Here is a 25,627-nt window from a genome sequence, read left to right on the forward strand (position 1 = left end):
AAGAAAAATAAAATATCACAACATGTATGTGCATGACATTTCAACACCAGGCAAACAATCTCCTAATCTAACTTTGAATACATACAGGCTTCCATTTGTAGATTTGGCTTTTTTCATATAGAACATTCATAAAGCATTTCCTAACTTCAAATCTGAGACATGTATGTAACACATTCTTAATATTTAATTCTAAAACTATAATAGCTAACAAATCACTAAGAGTTCATATACAATGCAAAGTGAAACAGGATAACTGACTTACATTTTTACATAGATCTGCAAGAAGACAAGTCCATTTCTCTGGCTGCGCCACTAGAATTAACCATGATTTTTTACTAACTGAAGAAGATAAATGTGTTAACAAACTGGTCATGACAGTTCTGATGTCATGCGCTGCTGGAAAGAGATCAGCAAAGCATGAACTTGAACTTGTCAGATCAAGAGAAGCCAATTTTCAAGTGCTGCAGCTCAAACTTGCACATCTTAAAAATATAGTTTAAATACCTGCTGTTAACATGAACTCTCAGACCTCCTGCCTTCATTCACACAATGTAATCCATCATGCAGGCAATCCACTTAACTTCTATTTGGCTACACTGCCTGTAGCACTATTCCACATATAATATAGATGCTGGACAAAACCATTCCTTAGTGCCTAAAACTATACATCTTCTTTTCCAAGCAACTTAACTTTGAGTAAAGTATCCAGCAACCTTTTAATGAAGTTTTAACTTAATGGCAATATGATACACAACAGAATAACATTGCAAGGGGGGGCAAAAAAGGCTAAAAAATGCTGAGGTTTTTTGCATTTGTGAAAATTTGAGGTTTAAACAGAATAATAACAGTACAAGGCTGAAGTCTTGCAGATGCCTGCTCTTTGAAAATGCCTGCAGATTTAAAAGAAGAGTATTTTAATGCTGTCACTGCTATGTTTAAGAAGCTTGCCACCAGCAGCATACCTTGTATCACTTCAGCTTCAGAATTATTTACTTAAAAAAAAAATTTTAAAAAAAAGTGTGCAGCTGTATCTTTCCTCCCTCAGTTACTTAATGATCAAACAAATTCCTTGTAGGCAGATGCAATATGACAAGTACAATGGCTTGGAATATTTAATAGCAATCTAATGTAGTATATCATCAAAATAGAGTTGGAAAACTAAGAACAACAAATCAATTTCCTATGACATTCCAGTTAAGCTAGACAAATAGTAAAGAAGTTATTTTGCTAACATTTGTCTAGGAAAATCCAGATTACTGGATTCTAACTATATTTTCTTGACCTCTTCTCCCTCAAAACAAAAAGAAAGTAATTATGGCTTTAGAATTTGGCAGCATTAATTGCTTCACAGAGTCACGTGGAGCCAAGTCCTTTCAGCAGTCACATCTATGAATGTTTACAGTCTTCCAGTTCAAAGCCCCTGCAGCCCTACTGATTTAAAAATCAGTTTTGCCTTCACTCCTCCAGTACCAACCTAGTGTGCCTGTACATGCATAATCTGTCTATACCTGATCTAAAGCATGCAGTCAGGATGTTCCACCCCATCCTGCAGTCCCTGCACCTCAACTTGGTTGTTATGAAATCTGAATGAATTTCCTGACTGTGGCACCTAGCAGGCTATGATGAACAAACCATACACAACTTTCTAACTGTATACAGTCTTAAAGCAAAATGTCTGCTAGTTTTAGAGTTTCTTCTGCTTCAAGATCTACTTTATGGATATATCTGTATGAACTCACCACTGACATACAGGATGATGTAGGAGTATTGCATGGAAATCACTAAATTAGGCCAATGCAAATAACCCATTCTTATTCCTCTCTGTTTTTAAGTAGTCGTGCTATGTCTTATTTTACTTGCAAAACCTCTTCATCTGTACATTTCAAATGAAGACATCTCACTTTAGCATACAACTGAACACACACCTCTGGAATAGAAGCCTCATTACAAGAACTAATGCTTAGAAAATACCTTACATGATTCTTCTAAAGCAACACACATTGGTGGCTGAACCAAGACAAAAACTACCACCTACCCACCAAAATAAAGGGGAGGAAAAAAAGCTAAGCCATCTCCAAAAAGCCAGTTCTGTATAGTCTTATGACTATAAAACAGCTGATGAATCAGCCATGCTCCTGGGTGCTCAAAGCTGATGCCCGCACACGCAAAGTAACAAAACGAAGGCATCAAATCACACTCCAGTGCATGACCGCATTTATTGATCATGTCATGCGAATATGGAGTTGAGCCAGTAAACTGGACAACCTCATGCCAGTGTGCTGCACACCACAGAGATATAATCTCAACACTGATGCTGCACTGCAGGTCTTTTCCTATCAGTGCAATATTCTTTCAAATCTGCCCCTGAATTTGCACAGACAGCCTATTTTATAATCAAGAGTACAATGGAAAAAGGAACGGGTTTCTTGTGCCTTTCCTGAGAATAAAATAACTTTTAAAATATCTTAATCCAATTAGTTCTGGAATCCTCAGTATTTCAAATAAAATAACAGCATGATTGCAGCTTCCATGCAACTCAAATCTTAAACTCCAACACAATTATTCATTAAAGTGACTGATTGATTAAAGGAGACCAAAAAGGTTTTTAAATCTTGGCAATTAGAAGACCAGTGAATGCAGTGTCCAAACAGACAAATCCTCAACTTTTACCTCACTTGAGGCTTTTTCCTGGCAATCTTTCTTCATAAAGTAAAAATCCTATTTTAAAAGGCTTCATAAATGTTCCGTTCCACTACCACAAACCTCTACTCTTAAGATACTAACATCCACCTTGAACAAGTCCTATGTATTTTTTTAAAATATTTCTTTAGATAGAAAGGTACACAATAAATAATTATTTATTTTTAAAGACTTCTCAATTGCCTCTATTTATCAACCTGACCTTCTTCTCTTGTAGTAGAAAAAGAAGTTACACCTCTGTCTAATTTAGTACACATGCAGCAGTTAGGCTGTGGTTGTGAGACTAGATCATGTCAGACAAATTAAAAGAGAGCTTTAAAAAAGCTCTGATAAGGTATTTCATCTTATTCAAAGACTTATTTTTTCTTCTTCTGAAATAAATCTGAACATTCTTCTTGACATAGTAAACCCGCTCTGGAGACACACAAAGCTCAAAAGTAAAGCTTTATTGAATAAAATAACTATCAATGTTACTGTTTACACTTATCAGTTTTCAAATGACAGATTTTTCTTCTTACAAGGTAAGAGCTGACAGATATACAGACCATGTAGTACTACAAGGATAGCTGTTAAAGCTTCATACCTGAACTCATTTATGTTAAGCTCTACAGACCTCTACAGACCACTGCCCACTTCCCTACATACATTCAGGTACCCCACTGGAAAAAAAGCTAGAAAAATGTTTTACACATAACTTAAGTGACCTTCTAAAATGCTGTTGCACAAAGAAATTATGCACAGCTCTTACATGAAGGAGCAATGATAATTTGCATACCTATTGCAAATAATTAAACACTTACAGACCCATACCATAGTCCAATAGAAAAGCTGGAAAACAACATCCACAGCCACTTACAACAGCTCTGGAAACAAGATAACATCTTATTTCACCTTTACTGTTCATAATATATGTAGATATTACTACAAGTTTAATTTAATTTAATTTAATTTAATTTAATTGTTACACTGCAAGACCACCAGGGACATTTATAGAAAAATATAGCTGGAAGACAATAGCCCCACCTCAGTGACCAGAGATGTTGCATGAAGTGTTAAAAGCACTTAACTGTAAACCCAGCATGAGCTTATAGAGCTGCATTTAGGAAAACAAAAAAGAAAGACTCCCTTGCAAACAGAAAAGTTCCACTTGCCAACCTGTGTCACCTGACAGTGCATGGAGCTACACATACCTAGATGAACATAATTACTTTTAAAATTATCTCCTCTCAAAAAGTTTTTGAAACACGTAAGTTAACCTAATTTAAGAACTCTGGTGGCCTTGGCCAACTGCCAGCAATGCACCAAGCCACTCTCCCTCTTCAACAGGACGGGAGAAAATAAGACAGAAGAGCTCATGGGTCAAGATCAGGGCAGGGATTCCTTACCAATTAGCGTAATAGGCAAACAGCAAACTTGGGAAATATTAATTTGATTTATTGCCAATTAAAACAGAATTGCCTAATGAGAAACCAAGACTAATTAAAACCACCCTTTCCCTTTTCCAAAGCTCAGCTTCACTCCTTCATTTCCAACTTCCTTACTTCTTTTCCTAGGAACAGTATAGGGGGATGGTGAATGGAGGGTTCCGTCAGCTCATAACAGCTTCTCACTGACACTCCTTCACCCCCACACTTTGCCCCTGCTCCAGTGTGGGTCCTTCCCAGAGGGCACAGTCCTTCACAAACTGCTCCAGCACAGATCCCCTCCAAACGCTACAGTCCTTCAGGATAAACCCGCTCCTACATGAGCTCTCCATGGACTGCAGCTTCCTTCGGCGAATATCCACCTCCTCCAGCATGAGGGTCCTACCACAGGCTTCAGGGTGCCACTGTGGTCTCCTCCAGGGCAATCTCTGCTACATGTGAAGCACCTTCTATGCCTCCATGTCCCATCTTGCTGTCTGCAGCCTTTGCCCCACCCTACATTCCTTACGGCTATCCCAGTACTTTGCCCTTCCTTAAATACATTTTCCCCAGGATATCACTGTATTGGTTGAGGGGCTCAACAGTGTCCTGTGGTAGGTCCATCTGAGCTGTCTGTGCCTGGCACAGGGCATCCTCAACCCCTCCTGAGAGGATGCCCCTGCAGCACCCCTCTACCAGAACCTGACCATCAGCACCCAATACAACTGCACTTGCTGAAGTGAAATGAGAACACCCAAGAAACACTTCCCTGAGAAAGGTCACACTTACTGAACCACACCAAATATGATGGATTTACACAGGTCTTCATCATCACTAAACCTGGATTCCAGATTTGAAAGCAAAGGAAAGCAGACAGCTCACCATTTTGCAAGGCAAGACAGAATTTTATTTTTGTTTATAGATGTTCTCAGCAAGCTAGGCCTGCAGCCATCAAGACAGAACTCTGCAAAGCCACCCCTCAGTTACCAACAGCACAGAAGAGCAGAGAAAAAAAACAGAACTTGATTTGACAACCTCAGAAAGATTCAACAAAATCTCAAAAACCCCAGTGCTACATCTATATGTAACCAACAGCCAAGAAATGAAAGCTTGACTCTGTTGTGTTATCTGTGTTCAGTACTGGGTTTGCCTCATTTTACATGTATTTACATTTTATGTTGGCATATCCACACAGCATAAGCATTACCACTGCATACGAGCACTCGAGCAATGCATGAGAAAAAAAGGCAGGGATAGTTTTAATAAAGCCTGATTACAGAAGCTCTCCAAGTACTTTAGTGGTTATTTGTGAAGTACTGTAATACAAAAGCCAGACACCAAGGAGCTGCACAGAAGTGATCTGCAATGTATAGTACACCTCTCTGAGATTTTTGAAGGCCTTCGATCACATCACCTGCAAATGAAGTCAGCAGAATTATTTTAAGTTCTATATCTGTAGAAAAAAAACCTTTGAAGTTATTTCCCCACACTCTTTCACTTACATTGTTTGGATCTTTAAATAATGCATTTGTTTATGCTTACAAAAATCTTGCAGAAGAGTCTTAATTGCCCTTACACTAAAAAAAATGAACACAGCTATACATTTTAACATACAACTTTTGTCAATATATGCTCCATAATATAAAAAAAAATTAGGAAGCTTTTTTCAAGGCTTCTGGCACATGAGTATCACTGACCTGCTGAAGACTAAGTTACCTCCTCCATGAACACATTGAAAGGGTGTGGTTTCAGACAAGCTGTGACCCAGCTTTATATTTAGAATACACACCTACTATTATGGGAATGTCTTTTCTCCACAGGTTTATTTATGCAGCTTCCCTGCCTTTATCTGAACACTACCTGAACAAGTACAGATATTGCAGTTATCTGAGTAATTGCAGTAGGCATCTGTTAGCTGTACTATCAGAGATAAAAACAGGCCAAGCCATTTTACCTTCTACAGTCCCAAAAGTACAGGGAACACTCTGTGTTTTTTCCATTTTTATTTATAAATATATATATATATAAAACATCTTTTAAAGATTAAAATAATGTTCAATTATATTGTTTTGTTTCCTAGGAGACCTACAACCTCTGTAGAAGCAACTATACCTACACACAGGGAAGAAGCTGACAAGGAATAACTGCATGTAGGAAGAAAGTTCCTGTCAGACGATGTCACAGCCTTAGACAGGCAAGACATCTAGGAGGTGGATTACTAAACTCAAATCTAAACAGAAAGGATTAACACACTAACCACTACCTGTTAATTCTCTCATGAAAGCACACTAACTCAGCAATAATCTATGAGGACAGAGGAATTAAAAACTAATGAAAACCACCACACCCAGCCAGATATATCAACTGAAATGATTTCATGTTTACAGCATAGCCAAAGTTGTAACTGCAGTTCTTGCAGACTCAACTCAATTTAAGCTTATTCCAAAAAAAAACCCCAAAACAGTTCATAAATCATTAGCTGCATGAAGCTCAACACATACTAGAAAACCCTGGCCAGGCACCCACCAAGAACTTCAGATGATTAACCTGGGGTTGATCTGGGGACCATACCACCACTGCCCAAGCCAGCACAGCTCCTACCACCTCTGACAAGCACTGAAGCACATCCAGCTCCTGTACAAGAGGCAGCGTACCAGATTATCACCTCTTGGGATCAGACAAGCTGATCTCAAGTCAGTTCCCCCAAAATACATACAGTCAACAGTATTCTCGATACCAGCAATTTCACCTCATAAATCCATTCGCCTTGCATTGTGCCACCTGCTTATGAAGGCATAGCTCTTTCTGCTGCCTTGTTCATTTTATAGTAAAAAGATTTCTGTGAAAAGTCATTCTTCATATCTGGTTCAACAATGAACAACTTAAGTATCCTTTTTCCAGAAGCAGACAGAAGGAGTTGCAGATTTAAAATAACTTCTGCAACATAATTTAATAAAGCTCCTATGCAGAAAGAATTAAAGGAAAGGCATTAGTGTAATTATGGGTAGATCACAAGCATTGATTTGTTTGTAACAATAGCAAGATGTTTTTCCTTTGTTTAAATTAAATTCAAAAAGCATGCAATATTGCAGTAATTGCAGCTAGCGACAGGTGAGACATTAGCACACACTTATTTTGAAAGCAGTTTCTAAATTGTCCTAGATTAGAGCCCAGGTCCCCAGCAATGTTCAGTTTCCTAATTCCAATTCTTTGTTTTCCAGGGACATATCTATGATTTAATATATCCACATTTGTTACCTGCAGTTTCTGCAGTTTACTTTTTTCTTCATTTAATTACCATGCCAAAAACCACTAGTTACAAGTGTCATCTTGGGAGAGCAGACCAGGAATGGAAATGCTTTAGCTCCTACCACTATAAAACCTATCTCTACCTGCTTGTAAGCTACCAGGGCACACACAGCTTTGAGGCTAACCCTCTGCTGTGCACAAGCTACAATGCCACATTCCCTGGCATAGCTGGTCTCTTATCTGGAATGAGGGCAAGGTAATAACATAGTCCTGTAACAGAAGGGCTTGCACCTCTCAGCTGTTTTGAGTGGTTATCAACATACCGAAGTTCAGAATGTATTCTTCCTCACTCTCAATCAAGCTTACATCTGAAGTGCCCGATGGTGTGGCTTTATATTTTTACATGTTTTCAGCATACTTCTTCATTCTGTGGATAACGACCCTATTAACAAAATGCTAATAGTAGCATATGTAGAAGCACAAAGGTTACTCAGCACTGAGGAGAATTTTTTTCCCCCCCATATACACTATTGTGTCTTAATCTCTCTCCTCCTTCTTTCACACCCCTATTCTATCTGCAACTTTCCTACTTCAACTGTAGAATCACTGCTGTCTGAATTTAACAGTTTCAGTTAACAAAGTTTCAGTTTCTTGAATTTCCAGCCACTAGTTATTACCTCCGATGAGAATACAAAACTAAGCATGCTGAGCTTATGTGGAAGCAAACCAGAGGAGATCACAACAGGTGACAATACATGGACTGAGATTCAGCAAGCAGAGCAACTCAACGAAGCTCAAGAAAGTCAATGACTTTCACTGCTCTCTGGATGTACATTTTCCAAAAGTACATACAGCCAATTCAATACATAGCACTCTGGCTTGCTGCAGAGCTCCTCCAAGAAAATCAACAGCATTTTTAACTTTAGAACGTGTCCTCCAGTAGTTTAATGTGTTAACACAACCAGTATATGAACAAACAGAAATGCGAAGGAACCACTCTTAACAGGTTAAAACACATTCAGAAATTTATTTGCTTATCTACTTCTTTAAACTATTAAGACCCAATTAAACTAAAGTTTTTTTAATGTGACTTTCTTGTAAACAATCTATTCTAGCTAACTCAAATCAAAATATAAAGGGCCCATCTCATCCTGCCCTTCCTTGACATGTACTATGCACGAAACTTGAAACAGAGCATGATAGACACGAGGCATTTTTGTCATATGGCCTGAATAACAGACTTAATAGAAAAGTATCCACTGAGCCATACCTACAGCATTATTACATTCCAGTAAAATTTTCCTGAAGTAACGATGAAAATCGACTTAGCAGTTCATCTGCTCTATTCACCCATAGCTCCCTTCCTCAGGATTGCAAGGCTAATAAAACAATGGGATTATTAATGGTCCAGTGGCAATTAATTATATTGTCCCACTAGCATGGCATCATGGCCTCACAAGGGAAGTTTGTCACTCAGTATATAACCACCACCCTCTAGAAATTAAAAATAAATAAATAAAAATTAAAAGGATGTATGGCAATAAACACAGTTTTCACAATAAAATACTGCAAAATATTTCTCTGCCAAGTAACATTCATCTTGGCTACACAGGTTGCCATCCTATATTCAGTTATTTTCATCCACAATTAGTCATTTTGGAAGAGGTTTTTGTTGCTTGCACATGGCTTTTTTCTTTCCTTTTTGCTGGTTCAGAAAGTCACTACAGAGCTGTTCAATTAAAAAAAAAAGTCTTTTTCTACTTGAAGACTGTAGGTGATACCAGTCAAGAAAGTATTGCATTCATCCCTGTTTCCCACTTGAAATATAGAGACACTCAGAAAAGAAACCTGTGGCAAGGGCTACCAGGCTATTTATACAGTGGAACACTTGAGCTTTTACCCTTGATACACTTGTAGTTCACTTCTGAATGGCATGAATTCATCACCTTAGTTACGTTTGTGTAGGGTAAGCTATTGAGTCTCTCAGCTGGCAGGTTTAATGAGAGCATCCCTTTCAGCTAGGAATAGGTAAGTAAAATTTTACTTGACTTAGTAAACCATAAGTTAAGACAGGTTCTTGACTTAATTTAAAATAGCCTACATTTCCACCACTCTCCTGTTTCTCACCTTTTCAGCTAGCTTGTCCTCAGGTAGCGGTATCTTTTTTCCTTCCCCTCTATCACCACATGAAGATATATCAGCATTTCATGATTTTAAGCCCAAGTCTCTTATCAGTCATTCATCTTAAAACCAAGAATCACCAAATTATTAAAATCTTATTTCTAAAAGAATTTTAAACTTCACAGCTGTGAGAGAAAAGATAGGAAAAGAAAAACATAAATCTGAAGGCTAAAGCAACAAGTTATAAAAATTTGGGATGTTATACTGCAGAGTATTTGAAGCCTATACCACTGTTTTTAAAGCATCACAGCGAAAAACATGCTCAGTACTATTTGTAATATCCTGACACTGAGGATCTTCCAACACAAACTGGAATGCTGCCATGTTTAGCACAGTGGCAGGGAAAAAAACCCCACAAACAAACAACAACAACAAAAAACCCACAACCAAAACCAAATCCAAAGAGTATTTTTTTCTTCATCCTTTCACTTATCAAGCTATTAAGAGGACTGGTATTTCTCTCTAGTCACAGCCTGGACAGGTCATTTCCCAAGCCAGCAGCAGAACAGACAGTGGCTGTCTTGCTGAAGTTCTTAACAATGGGAATCTGCTTCACAACTATCCTGGTCTGGGCCAGGATAGAGATAATTTTCTGGCTTGTAATTTTGCTTTCATCTAAGTCTTTAACTGTAACAGCAACACTGAGTGTAAGAAAAACTTCACTCCAGGCAATTCTGCCTAAGGAGGCTTTAACAGAAAACTCTAGGGGCTTTGTTCACATTACTGATCACCTCAGATCCATACATAACTTTGGGAAGTCCCCAAATTATGCATTTCATATTTTTGCCTAAAAAAAAAAAAAAAAAAAAAAAAAAAAAGAAAAAGTGCAAAAATCTCATGCCTGGTACAGAAGAGCATTGCTGCTTAATATTTGTCAAATCTATGTAAACCAAACAGTAAGATCAGAGACAGAGTATCAATGCTTCAGCGTGACACACTTTGAGATTACACGTTGTGCTTTGGGGATAGCAGAAAAGAGCGCATAATATGCGAAAAAAACAAAAGGAAAATTGCCCCATTACATTGACTGTCACAGCAGAAGGCTATCTAGCTGCTCAGCTTGCTAGCTCAAGGGTCTTCTCATCTGCAGTATACCTCAGTGTTCATATTTTATGCTTTAAGACTTAAAGCCTGCTATTCCTTTATATAAACAGAACTTTACACCGGCTGTTACTGCCAGCAGAACAGCCCCATCACACAGAGCTTCCTCATAGCACTAACCACCACATTATTATTTACTGATTCATTTCAAAGCAGCTTGCATCTAGCCAAAATACTGTCAAAGGCAGCAGACTATACTGGAGTTAAGCCATCCTCCTACAAACCTGCAGCTTTTCAGAAAAGATGCTTCTCTACATTTGAATACAGTTGAACATTCAGACAATAAGAGGTCCTGAAGATTATTCTCAGGACTACATCCTTCTGCCTGTAAAATCTAGAACATGCAAAAGGCCCACTCAGACATTTTTGCAAATGCATTCAAATTTTAGTATGAAGACTGTACCAGGTCCTCACCCACACCCTCCAGAAGGCTTTAAGTATCTAAATATTTCTGGCACATAAAAACAGATACGCAATGCAACGCATGAACCACTTCTCCAGCTCTCACTTCTCCAAGTGAGAAAGTAGATGCTGTAGTTACAGGCTTACTTATACCCTCCAAATATCTTGAAAAGAAGCTCCAAAGAGCTGCTAACAATACTATTGTACAGATTTTCTTCAACCTCAGAAAAAAATACTTTTTTTTTTTTGTTACATAAAGGCTTCAACCATGTGCATCTCCTTGTCCCACTGTATTTCTGAGATAATATACATGCTTATCAGCATACAACTTGTAGACGTATCATGCACACAGAAATTTTAAAGCAGGAGACAAACATACTTCTTTTTCATACTAAGAGCAAATCAAGAGAATGTTTTACTGTTGAGACAGCCTTACAAGTGTGAAGTATTTATAGGTAACTTATTACAAACAAATCTCGAAAAACAAATCAAATTCTTTTTCTCTGGCTCACATGACACAGTAACAGTTATGTGGCTGCTCTAGGCTAGATGAGTGCTTATTTAATCCCACTGCAATAATTTTAATCCTGAGAAGTATACATTTTATGGCTGCATTATTACTCTTTAGTATGATCTAATGATCGCACCCAAGCAATTAAGCAAATCATCCTAACGCAGAACCTTCAGGGTGCACTACAACAGAGAATGATCCATCACTTGTCCAAGACAAAAAAATGTCTGAAACAATTAAAAGAAAAAATTATCTACAATATCGCCCACACAGTCCAAGCACGTCCCATGAATAACACTCCATCAGGACAGGCGGGAAGGGAAGGAGTGAAGTAACAAACATTGCTACTACTTATGGTCCAGTGACATCACCATTATGCATGGATTCACCAGTAATCATTGTCATCGCTTCACACTCTTTGCCTAGTTTATCACAAAGCACTTCTATTTTCACCCCTCCCCCAGATTACAGTTTGGATGAAGATCTGGCAGTCAATCTGCAACACTGGGGGTTCTGTAGCTCTGTAGTGGACACCTGCTTAAAGACAAGTGGGTGAAAGAACAACTTTTAGAGCAGTATTTCCTTTTACCACTCTCTTCCCCTTGCTATCAGTACTTTCATGGCAGAATCTTAGTTTTCCAGTAATTAATTCCCACCATAAAGCACACCCCAAGCCACAGTAGAATGCGTCATAAACAGGCAGATTCAGGGTAAGAGTTAGCAGCAACAGAAAAAGCCGTCGTACCTCTCTGTGCAGTGAGGTGTATTTTCTAACACAGGAGACACTTAAAATAGAGTAGGAAATAATGTAGAATGACCAACCACATCTTCATGAGAAATCCCATTACCATTATGTTACTCATCTTACCAACACAGGATCAATTTCTGTCAACTCTGATAGCCACTTCAGTGTCAAACATTTAATTTACAAGGCAAGAACTGAAATTATTTGAGAACAAAACACCATGTTTTTCCTCCTTTTTTTTTTTTTTTTTTTTTTTTGTGGTGGTGGTTTTTTGAGAGCATTTTTAAAGCATCTAAAATAAAGAAGAGTATTCTTCATGGTAATTCAGAAGATGCTGGTGGGTTCGTAAGCTTTTGGATCCACTTCAGACCTAAAGCACTTGTGCTATATAACAAAGTAATATTCTCTCTGAAAAAATATTTGCCCTCCCTGGCTTGCTACTCTGCTCTGGTAAGCAATGAACATTTCCAGTCACTGTGAAAATGTTTGTAAAAAAATAAACACTTTCATTAGGTCAACTGACAGAGATGGCAAAGACAGTTCTAAGACACTCAATTTAAGCTACAAATGCATGAGATTACTGCTGTAGAGAAAAAATACACTGTTTGCATTCATCCTCTTTAAGGAACAAAATTAACCCAAGTAAGGCTCTCACCTGCCCTGTAAAACCTTTAAGATTTGGAAGCCACCATCAAAAAAAGCTTATCTCATGGACCTAGGATGAGTCCATGCAATTGGACTTAAAAGACTGTAAGTCCATGGACTGGACTTAAAGACTGTAAAACATTCTGAGTGAGAGAAACTTACTCAGCCAATAACATCTGGCACCATTTGCCTCAATAAACCTCACAGAACATCCTTCCTGTTCAGATTTTCTTTTGTGTCAAAAAGAAAGACTAATGTAGAAAACAGAGAAATGCAACAGACAGGAAAATGGGAAAATCTGGGGGCTTTCTACATTTATTCCTTTCCCCATAACTGTTCTAATATTGACTACCCACAGACTGCAGCACTGACACCTCCCTTAACAGTCTGGGAAATGGGAAACAACAAAAAGAGTTCTAAAGAGAATACAGAATGATCTTTTAACAACAACCATACTGAGTTAGGAAAATAGGAAGCTATCTACTTGTTTGCCTTGAGTGCCTTCACTATGCAATCCCATCCTGCCTGCTTATGTCAGCAGTTACCCACTTGCCTCACAAGAGCATAGGTAAATAATCTGCCTGTAGCCATTTGAATATATCAGAGTAAGACACCAAAAACACTTTAGTAACTGACTGTCATTTTCATGTAAACTATCATTTGGTTTTGCTTACATGAAATGAGAGACTGCTTTTCTTTTGGTTATTCTGTAATTACTTTTTCATGGTAAAGTTTATGGAACGGAAGGATGAAGTAACAAAAAAAGAAAAAAGAAGTCCTTCTCTTCCCATCTTGATGTTCCCTTACCCATTTACCTCCATGAATGAACTCTTTAGATGTAACATTCAGAGACAAGTTAAGAGTCTTCCTTTCTAGTGTTTAATTACCAGATGCAAAAGCATCCCTATTCTAAGAGATAGCATTAAGTTTCCTTCGTTGAGTGAGGGACACAAACCATTCTTTTTGGTAGAGTCAAAATCTTCATATAATTCTTCAGAAAGAGACATAAAACTCTTAATAGGTAACAAGCTCTAGAGCAGTCTGGGCTATGTAAACAATAACACCAATTGAGAGACTTCTGAAATAATCTTTCTGCCCGTTATCTATGGCAATGCCTGAACCTGAGTGTGGCATCCTGTTTTTTGTTGTCATGCTTCAAGACAGATGTGACCACCTGCAAAGAATCACAAGACAGCAATGAGAATGTCTGGAAACACATTCTGTAATGGCACATTAAATGCCTGGCATTCTTTAGTCTAAAGAAGAGGTCTAGGAGAGGACAACATCAGAGTTGTCATGTCTTACACAAAACCACCAGAGAATAAATAGGTCTGCTGGAACCCCACATGAAGTAGTAGCACTTTTGGGGAAGTGTTGATTTCTAATTACTCTTACAGAGATTCAGTTTGAAAATATTTTTCTATGCCATGGTCTGAAGAATTTACTGACAGCTAAAGTAGCAGCAAGAGAGGTATCAAGACAATCTGTTTCACTGTAGTCTAAGGGATACTGAACAGCCGTTACCAACACATTCCGTTCTGCTATGTTGGCAACAGGAACAAGGGCAGGGCAACAAGACAAATGAAACCTGGAAGAGCAGGATCAAGCTCCAGAGATCTGTAACACTAAAAGAACTCAGGAAGAGAATACTGCAGAGAACATAAAAATTTTCATTGTTTGACAGCAATTATATGGGATGTCAATATGAAAATGCTATTTCAAGTACTGCTCTCAATGTTATACTTTCAGCAGGAGAACACAAAGTCTGAAATCATCTGTAAATTTATCTTGGTCCTTAATCTGGCCTTTTCCCACTACACTTAAAGGTTTCAGTGTGAGAGTAACAGTGATGTGTATATGCTAATTTAAAACTGAGAGCATTTATTTCTGCACTCTAATGCACTGTCTTGCACACATACACACACACAAAAAAAAACCCGATTATACAGGCAGATTTGTCAGGTGGCTCTGCAGGTAGGCAGGAATTCAGCTGCAAGAAATGATTACATCAAAATGGAAGAAAGAGCAAAAGCAAAGCATAAAAAACACAAACAAAAAAGACTGATTTCAGATAATGAAGGAATCCAGCAGAAGGGGATAAAAAGGAAGGAAGAAAGCTGCATATTCCAAGCAGTCTCAGAATATAATATTATTAAAATGAGTTTATACTGGTATCTTCTAGCATTATTAACTGTAACTGAAGTATCAGACTGCCCAGAGAGAATTTCCAAATTCCAGTGAATGCAATGGTGATTTTTTGAGGGGTTTACGTTCCCTATACCTTCAATTCAAAAGGTGACAAATTAATTTCCAAAGCACATATAGAAATAACCAGCCTTAACCATAAGTTAACTGGTCTGCCAGCAGCTGTGAGTTCATCAAACCGAACAGATAGCCTTTGTGCACTTCTACGCAGTATTCTTCAGGCTTACCAACTGAGCACCAAACCAACTAGACACCACACAGCTGTGGGAAAGCACAGTTCCCAGACCACATGTACAAGACCTGCCGAGAAGCAGAATACATTAATTACCTACCAAAGAGCACTGTGCTAACAGCAGCTACACAGCTCCTACTCAGTTCCGTGAATAAAGCAAGTTAACACCTCTATAAAGAAAAAAAAAAATTATGTGGACATATGCACATTCATTCTACTACTGACATAAACGCACATTCCACCCTTTGTCCACCCTTTGTGGGCACATGCTGTTGCAACAGACCAGGAATCTGGTCCAAGTTTGAGTATTTAAAGAAAAAAAAAAAAAAGAGGGGGGGGAGCAGAGGAAGTTATATTTAGATCCAATTCACCGCACTGTCCTACAGTTGTATCACTTCAACAGTGGTGGCAGTCATCAGGGAATAAAAAGGAAAACAGAAGCTACATAAACAAGTCATTACCGTGGAGGGAAACATTACCGGCAATTGCCAACAACTTCAGCAAGCGCTCCACGGATATGCAGATATTTCTCTAAAAAGGCCTAAAAGGGGTTTCTCTAAAAGGCGCTTCCAAAAAAAAAAAAAAAAAAAAAAACAACAAAAACAGCAACCACAAAAAAACCAACCAACCAAAAAAAAACCTAATACAGACTAAAGGAACACGACTTAGCAGCATAACAGCAAATTAAAAAGTTGACAACAAAAGGCAAGTCAGCCGCTCAACGATGGCATAGAAGACACTACGTACGGAGGCAAAACAGTAAGGCAGCCAGAGAAAGCAATGTGCTCAGTCTCGAGATCATGGCACGAAATACCTTTAAAAGGAGTGCGAACCATGCAACAACAACAAAATTAGTCTTGAACTCGAAAGGGTCACTTTACTGTAAGGTAGTGGGGTTCTGGCTTTGTTTTAGAGTGCCGTTAGAAGGTATTGCAACCACATCAGAAGGGGAGGGAAGGGAATGAATACCCGCGTATCACGCTACAGATCTATCCCCTACAGAGCTCCTCCATAATCCACAGCCTGTCATTAGCTCTCCCAAGAGGATTAGCGTAGTTTAGGGTCTTGCGTATCACTTCCGTCTGACATTGAAGACTTTGCTTTAGAGCAATGCTATCCAAAGGTGACACGCTACAAAAAAACCGAGGTTTCTTACAACAGAAAATACCCCCTCCATACAAAAAACACCCCAAGCCTCAATTATCGGCAGTCAGAAGAAGCGAGAGCCAGGGGCGCAAAAAGAAAAACGCCGAAGGTTTAGGAGGGGAGATGACGCCAAGGGGCTGTATCCAGGTGGGCACGAAGCCGCATACCGGCTTTCACGGGGGGGGGGGGCCGCCCCAGTCGGCAGCTCCCTACGCGCCCCCGGTGCCTCCGGGCGGGAGAAGCAAGCGCCGCCGCCCCGGCTCCGCGCACCTCCTCATCCCGCTCCTCCAGCGAGGCGTCGTCCTCCGCCCGGTCTCCGGGTCTCGCCCGCTCCTCGCCCGGCCGCCGCCGCCGCAGCAGCCCTGCCGCCGCGTCGCCTGGGGCCGCTGCCAGCCCGCCGCCGCTGGGCTCCCCTTCCTCGGAGAGAGTTTCCGAGCTGGAGGAGGAGCCGGAGCAAGAGGAACCGACGTGGGCGGCCCCCAGCGGCCTCTCCGGAGCCGCCGAAACTTTCTCAGCCATGGCCGAGGCTCAGAACCGCGCCGCCTGCATGCCCCGCCGCTGGCAGCCGCAGTACCCCCGCCCGGCAGAGCGCAGCGTCACGCCGACAGCCGCGCTCCTCTGGCCCGGCCGGCCACCCGTCTCCCGGGCGGCGGGCGGTGCCTGCGGGAGGGGAGGGGCGGGGCCGGGCGGGGCCGGGCGGATCCAGCGGCGCGGGGGGGGCGGGCCCCGGCCCGGGGCGACGGAGCGGAGAGGTGCTGCAGGGTCGCAGGTAACGGGCTGGTGCCCTGCGGGGACTCGACGGTTCTGATGGCAGAGAGGTTTCTAGGGCAGCGGGGGTAGCAGCGGGGGGGGTCTGCTTGTGGGCGAGAGATCAGTGTGAGGGACGGGATCCCTCACGCTGCCCCTTGCTGCCAGCGGAGGTGGGGGTGAAGCCTCTCCGCCGCTGCCCGGTACGTAGGTCCCATCGCATGCTCTGGGGAGGGAGAGGGCTGGCGGCAGTCCACAGCACGGAGAAGTCAGCGGTGTCTGCAAGAACCCGAGGGCGGCAGGGATCGCCAGGCCAGGCAGTGAGCCTCGGCAGGGCAGGGGAAAAAGCGAATCGTTCTCTGCTCCACTGTAGGGTAAAGCCACGCAATTAAGCAGACACAGCTTCCTTCAAACAGGAACTATTAGCAGTTTATCGCAAGGGCTTTGCTAGTTTCGTATCGTTTGCTAAAGGCTACGGACGCCTGGTTATGGTTTTGGAACAAACCAAGCGCCCTTGAGTGTTTAACTGAAACGGGCATTGACATTAGGATTTGTGACCAGGCATTCAGAGGCATTGAAACCAAAGCTGATCACAGGAGTTAGATATTTGAGAGCTTCTGCAAATCCTCCTAGATAACAACTTCATCTATAGGAAAGAAATGGCTTTTAAAACTAGTTGCCCTGACAAGTGTTTTTTAAACATTAGTTTAAAATATCTTTTTGAAAATATTACAGAATTACTGAATTTTCAGAGTGTGAAGGGATCTCTAGAGATCATCTAATCCAACTCTCCCACTAAAGAAGGTTCACCTAGAGCACATTACACGGGACCGTATCCTGGTGGGTTTTGAATATCTACAAAGAAGGGGACTCCACAACGTCTCTGAGCAGCCTGTTCTGCTGCCTTGTCAACCTCATACTAAAGAAGTTACTATTCTCCTTTTGGTTTTTGTCCTGAGGTGTCTATAATGATAACATAGGTCATAATCTAATTTATGTGTATTATATATAAATATATACCTATATACACTAGAGACTTACATGCTTATGCCTGTATAGCTCAGGGTTCCTTGAGATAATCCAGTTGTGGAATCAAAACAGATTAAATGCTTTGTTAATGCATAAAGTCCCACACCATCATTACAGACTACATATCTCCATTTCATAGAAAGAGAAACATAAGCAGACCAGTTTCTGATGTATTCTAATTAACACAGTATGTAATGAAATTAGGAGCCAGAATGCAAGTCTTAACCTTCTTCATATATGTAATGTGACCAATTTATCCAGTATTCCCAGGTGAAAAATTGAAAAACTTTTTTTTTTAAATGTTATAACAACTGTGTAGATTATCAGATTAATAGTGGAAGGAAAAACAGCAATACGAAAATTTCCAAATCTCAGTCTCTCTCTGTTTTGAATGAGCTGATAAAAATGCATATTAGGTTGTAACAATGCTGACAGTTCTTATCAGTACTTAGATCAAGCTCCTTAATTTATTAGGGAAGAGGGTTATAACAGCCAATAGGGGCAGAATTTGACCCAGAAAATTGCCTATACCGACATTTAATGATAAGGAAACATAAAATAGATGCAGAAACACAAAATCTAATTTTAGTTAAATAATGTACAAACATACACTACTCCAAACCTAACTATAATAATTTTAACTATTTAGATATGAGAATTATTCCTCAGTACCCCACATTCTGCACATATGTCCTGGATTTACTTGTAGTTCCTGAGACCCTGTTTTTAAAGCCAAACCTCCTCCAGTCAGATTCTGCCTCTGGTTTAATGTCATCCTCATTGGAGAACGACTGGATTAATTTCCTACCTGGGAATTCACAATGTGCAAGAAAATTGTCAGGTGGTAAGAAGAAACACTATGGTTCTTTGTCACTTCTTTTCTTTCTCTTACTGCCTGAAATGAGCCTCAAAGAAATAGAGCTTAGCCAAAGCACTTCTACACTTCAGTTACTATCAGCTGCCAGAACAGCCCCTGTAATCTGGGGGCAACAAGGCATGTATTAGAATAGTCAATGAACTGCTCTAATTCATATAATTCATTGAAATCTGAGAAGGCACTCAAGATTTATTCCAGCACCGTAGAGTTAAAGAAGACAAGTAATAGTTTTGATCTGCTCAGGCCTATAGACTATGCCAGATCACATGCTCTACTAACACTATCTTACACAAACCAAAGAGGGGTGCTGTGCTGACTACAGCTGCTAAAAGGGAACTGAAGCTAAAAGGAGCAAGCACAGAATTTTATGACACTTTCCATCCTGGGAAAAGCACTGTTACTTGCACTTTACCGTCTCAGTTCACAGAATCAGATGGGTTGTAGAGGACCTCTGAGATCATCAAGCCCAACCTTAAGTGTGCGCTTTCTGGAAAAACACTGAATATCTGTCATGACTTGAAAAGCATATGTTGAAATAATTTTTAAAGAAGATGCCCATATTGAGTAAGATTTGAGCACATGCTTTTCCCCAGTTGTATGTTTACAAGCAGCAATCCCCTCAACTGCTCAACTTTCCGTTTTGGTTCTACCCAGTAATTGCAGCAGTCACCCACTCTTGCAGTGCACAGCCACAGCAGGCTAACCCTGCCCTAATTCTGCTCTTTCCTTCTCCTGCCTCCACACCTTAGGCAAGTAAACATTCCTTTCCTTTCCTTCCTTCCAGCAGGATCATGCCTCCTCTCTACAAGTTGTGGTCAGCACTTCACATACAGAAAGTAAAACATAATGTTCACATAATTCAGGAAAATAGCCTTATGGTTTGGTACAGCTGTTCATTGTGTGCAGTACTCAATGCTCTCGTCAGCTAATTGAGAATAAAATACAAGAAAACAAACAAAAGGCATCTCAAGACTTCCTGATTATACACCTGGCTGTTAAATGCTTGGGAAACATACTGTATGTGGTGACTGGAAGAATGACAACCTAAGAGATTTATTGCCGAGTCTGATACAAGGTCAACGGGTCGAAGGGAAAAACTGGAAAAAAGCATGAAAAGGTGCAAAAAAATTGTCAGTAAATCATAGTTATGCATTACACAGCATCAAGAGACACATAAGCTAATGATTGGTTTTGTAATTGGGTCTTGAAGATAAGAATCAGGGTGTACCAAGAAATGGTAGCAAGGAATCAAAGAGGCAGATGCATCATGGAAATGACAGGCAACGCAGTGAACATTGCACCATTATGTTGAATAAACCAGCGAAAACTCTTTAGAGTATGCAACTCAAGACAAAAGATGTGGGACAGGGCTTTTAGTGGGTTTGGGTTTTTTTTATATGTCCCATGCTACAGTTTAGTGGGTCAAATGCAAGAAGTAAAGCTTTATAGCAGCTATTGCACCAGTATTATGACATTAGTTGTCTTCAAATAATTCTTTTTGACTTAGGCAGTGTTGCATCAAATTATTTTTTTATTGCTTAGAATATTCTTCTTCCCCTTCAATTTTATGTATTTAAGCATTAGTCCATATCTGCAAGACACAATTTTCAAAACACAGATGAAGTGTGGTTAGCACCTGAGAAAATCCCTAGACAAGACTGACAGACCTTCCAAATGCAGGACTTTGCAAAAAAATAGTTACACTATTGGCAACAACAGTGTTCAGCTTCCCTTTCTGCATAGTAAATGTACATTAAGCCTTACCTAGAACCATTTCTTTGGACAAATATTTCTCTCTGCTTACTCAGTTCTTGCCCTCCCTCTTGATACTGCCAACAGCATTGCCAATTAGTGCCAATCCTGAAAGCAAATTGTAATGTGAGTAGGCCTTTTAATTTTTAATTCCAGAGTTTCACACTGGTGGCATATAAATGTTTCATTAGCACACTCCTTTCTGTAAGAGATGGTTCATTCACTCATATTTCTGTCTTACCTTTGTGAAAAAGCTGTTTACCTGAAGTACTAGCAACAAATGGGCAAACAGGAACTTGTATTTTTGAGAGTTCCTGCCAGCTCTAGCAGTGAACCCTGGAATCAGAGCTCTTTTTCCAGGGGAATCTGGGAACCTGGATATAGTGAAAATACATACTTCAGTGCCATGAAGACCACCTTAATTTTATACCTGATGTGCTTTATCATTATATACTTGCTCTCAAGCAATATCCAGTATCAGGAATTCAAAAGCTTTTATATACATACCACTGGTACTAGTGGCAGTAATACCCACTCATGCCAACAGCAGTGGTAGATTGGAAGCAGGTAGAAAAGTGGCAACTTCCATCCTATCTGGGCTGGGATACACATCACTGAACACGGAGCAGGACAGAGGTGTTTTTTTATCTCTGAGGGCCTGAGTTTTAGGAGAGGATGGATTTCCTACTTCAGAGCAAGCAGAACCCACTTAATTCTTTTTCAAGAGAATAAATTCTGCGACATTCTCTTGGTGTTAAAGAGCTTTTTTGACAATTAATGTGAAGCATAATTTGCTTTCTATAGCACTTGCAGAGCATAGAGCAAGGGCATTAGAACATGCTGATTTTATGAACATGCTTCATATAATCTGAAACAATATTAACAGGCTGGTCATGTTGCATAATAAATCCTAGCAACAACAGACATCCCATTCTAGTCAGTGGCACATGTAAAAAAAACTGAGAAAAATATAATATACAATCTAGAATTGAATATATTAACATATGTAAGGTGTCTCTGCCAGGGGAGGAAAAACAGATAGCAAATGTCTCTTCATGCTGCAGGTGCTTTTATCAAGTCCAAGTGGTACCACCATCTTGTCAGGTAGAGATTAAGTGATAAAGATTAAACAGTGTAATTGCTAAAGACACTTTTCCTGATTACTGGCACTTGAGGAACGGCATGAACACTGCATGAATGATTGTCAGGAGACCTGCAAAAATCATACAGGAAACTTCTAGCAAATGTTTACACTCTGACACTGACATTTCTGATAACTTCAGGGTACAAATAACCAACAGGTCTGCCTCACACTCTGGGGTCTTTATGTATCACAAAACTTCAGGAGGTTGCACAGGAAGAGGGGAAAGCATAAATCTCTGATCCTCTTTTCAGGTCTCCTTCAGACCATTGCTATGGGGTACCACCATGACTAAACATCAAAAAACCCTGCTCTCATGAGTTACCCCCTTAATTTGATTTCAGACACAAAAGTATACTGACAGATGTGATAGGTTTCATAGAATCATAGAAAGTTAGGGTTTGGAAGGGATCTTGTAAAATCGTTTAGTCTAACCCTCCCCCCACCAAAGCAAGGTCGTCTATAGCAGGTCACACAGGAAATGTGTGTATCTTGATGGATAACCCTTAAGCAAGTAGACTTTCTAAAATTCTCCCTCACCTTCTCAACATCTGTGTTTCAGGGACATATCACAATCTGCCAGCAGCAGGGAATAGCACTGTGAACTTGGCACAGGCCTGTTACCAACTGGCATACAACAGGAATGTTACTCATTCTGAGAGCTCTGTTCCCAAACTCATATTCTGCTTTATGAGGACTGTTTTTTATTAGAAGTTCAAAGTAAATGTTATGACTCATAAAATTATGGAAAAACTGTTGCTTCTCACAACACATTTTAAAAAGGTTATCACTGTTCCTTTGCAGTTCTGTAACCAGAGAAGGAAGGAGATAGATGGTTATTCCTCATTTTAGCATGCAGTATCCTACTGCCCTGTCATGAGCTCTTAATCTAAACAGATAGACAGAGGAGATGGTCCAGACTCAGAATGGAAATTGGAGATAATCAAAGATCCATCTGCAGATAGAGAAGGGAGACAGGAGAGTAGCTCTGAGATCCTTCCTGCACTATGGCAATGTAGCCAGCCTCATGGTCTAGCTGAGAGGCAAAGTCATCTATAAACTGCTAAATATAATCCAGACCTGCACAGCTGCATCCTGTAGTGTATTCTGGTCACTATTTTTAGCATTCCCAAGCCATATCTTAACCTTTAGTGAACCAGAGAGAAGGTAAACCTGATTGACCCCTGCACCTCAAGAAATGCTGGATTTTCCAGGCTCCGAGGGGTAGCAGATTTCCCAGGCCAAGTTAGATGCTTTCAGTTGTCTACACAGCATCCTTTCCTTAAACATTAAGGCCAAGTAACCCAGTTGACAGGGTTAGTATGGGCTGCAAACTTTGTGCAGAGAAATCCTCCTCATCAAATGTTAGCAAGAGCCTCTTTGAAAAACAGCATGGAATAGGGAGTGCATATGAAATCTGGTGATTGCCCTGAACTGTCAAACTCTCCAAAGCTCCATGGCAACCACTGAGGCAGAAAACAGTTCAAGGCAGCCCACAAGGTTTCTGTAAGCTCTGCCTGCCCTCATCTCAGGCCTCACAGTTCCTAAATAGAGCAGGCACAATGTTTGAGGAAAAGCTGTGATTTTCTCTGAGGAATCAGCCATTGTGTGGGAGGCCTAAAAATGGTACCACAGTATGTATATGCTATAGTTTTCTTTGTGCAGACATTCTTGTCCAGAGAAGGAGTAAAAGCTAAGTCCCTGTTGTACATGTAAATGGGATTCATATTTCACTCTGTTGTCTGTTCAATTAATAACAAGAGTAATCTTCATCCAAAATCAGAATTTCGTGACTCTAAGGCTAGGAAGATAATACATGCTTAAGATGCATTTAAATGTTTAGTGTAAATAAATTATGTGTAAAGTATTTGAAAGCTAATTTTTACATGCTGTATATCAAAATTAGATAACAGGTTTGGGTTTCTTTTCAAGTATTGTTTTGGGTTTTTTTCTGTAAAATTTTAGAAGCAAAGGTGACACTGAAGTAAAATCATAGAATATAACTGATTTAGTTTTCTTCATTCTGTTATCCTTTTGCTGGTGTTCTTTGTTGACTTTATTTGTATCTATCATGTATCAAAACTGAGTTGTACATTCCTAGGGGGAGACTGAATAGCTGGGAACTCGTTGTAGCCATCATCCTCACTATCATACAAGCACTTACATGAGAGGAAGTTTTCCTAAAGAAAACTGAATTCTCCATTTACTTTATCTCAACTGGAATCTTGTTCCTGAGGGATCCTTGGCCTCCAGATCTTACATCTTTGCCCAGGGATGGATGACATGAGATAAGGGTTAAGTACAAACTTGGTGGATTCTACATCAAAACCTGCATCTTTTATTTCACCCATGGCCTGACAGACTAATTGCATCAATAGTACTATTCTGGGACCACTGGTATACTTTGCTAAAAATATTAACTAAAGCATACAGTTCTCAAGATTTATTCAATGTTGTATTTGTATGACTTGCAATTTCATAGTAGTTCAGTTATGTCTAAAAAGAAGATCTTACAGTAGTATTTTGGGAGCTGAAGTTAACTAATACATATTCTTAGATTCACTTTTTGCCAAAATATCAGTGGCATCTATACCAGGAGCTGCCAGTTTAAAAGAAAAATTCCTCTTAGCAGGGATGTGGGAAACATTCAACTTGTTCAAATATTGCATGTTTAAAATTCAAACAGTTCATTTTTACATTCCAGATCAGAAGTGGTGGTCAACCACTTACCAAAAGTAAATGCCTACATTCAGATTCCTAAAATTATGCAAAAGATCCTTATATGCCACTTAGAAATCAGAAACTAGGTTAACTTTATGAGTTGATCTGAGGCAGCCAGCTGAGGAAATAATAGACATTGTTGCTCGTCTGGGCACTATGAGTTGTGTAAAAGATTAACAGCAAGTGCCAGATGGCTTCCTAGCCAAGGAGATCATTCTAGACTCTGGAAACCCACCTTAACTGTCAAACCCATTAGGGAAACAAGTTTTTCTTTCAGGCAAAAATGAGTAAGAGCTTCAAAATAAATATAATTCTAATAATGATGATAATAATGTATTTTATAATTAAGTATTTTTAAGTAATGCGATATTTTTAGGTATAAAATGAAATTTTCAGTTGATTTAATAGTTCAGCAGTTTTGATGTTAACAGCACAGAGGAAATTTGCACCTGCTTAATACGTTATTCTCTTTCCCAAGAAACTCTCTAAATACTGTTTTTCATGCTCCAAATCATCTAGGCATATGTGACATTTCATCTTTCAAGCCTGTTTATGCAATAAACTTACAGTGCTTATGCAAACTTATCTTCATTTATTAAATGCAAAAAGATAATGCTTCTCCCATGATAGCTTTTGACTGTTGTAACTAATGAGTACGATAGGGGATGCATTGATTCACATACCTCAGAGCTATGATAAAAATATTCAGATTGTAAAATGTAATTGTACACTTTAATAGAAAACCTGCCTGTATGAATCACTGGCCCAGCCTAAGCTTTGCCAACACAGTTTAAGAAGTACATCAACATTAGGGATATGTATTGAAACAATGATACACTT

At 39.7% G+C, this 25,627-nt stretch overlaps 1 protein-coding gene across 1 annotated transcript in view; it reads right to left on the reverse strand.

The window, feature by feature from the left end:
* The window catches only part of MAST4 (microtubule associated serine/threonine kinase family member 4), a 278,832-nt gene extending 261,793 nt beyond the window's left edge, over nt 1-17,039 (reverse strand). Inside the window, exon 1 of the mRNA XM_030467138.1 lies at nt 16,791-17,039. Within this exon, the coding sequence (XP_030322998.1) occupies nt 16,791-17,039 (249 nt within the window). The remainder of the gene's footprint in view (nt 1-16,790) is intronic.
* Nucleotides 17,040-25,627: the final 8,588 nt, after the last annotated feature.

Source organism: Calypte anna, chromosome Z (genome assembly GCF_003957555.1).
Source record: "Calypte anna isolate BGI_N300 chromosome Z, bCalAnn1_v1.p, whole genome shotgun sequence".
NCBI lineage: Eukaryota > Metazoa > Chordata > Aves > Apodiformes > Trochilidae > Calypte > Calypte anna.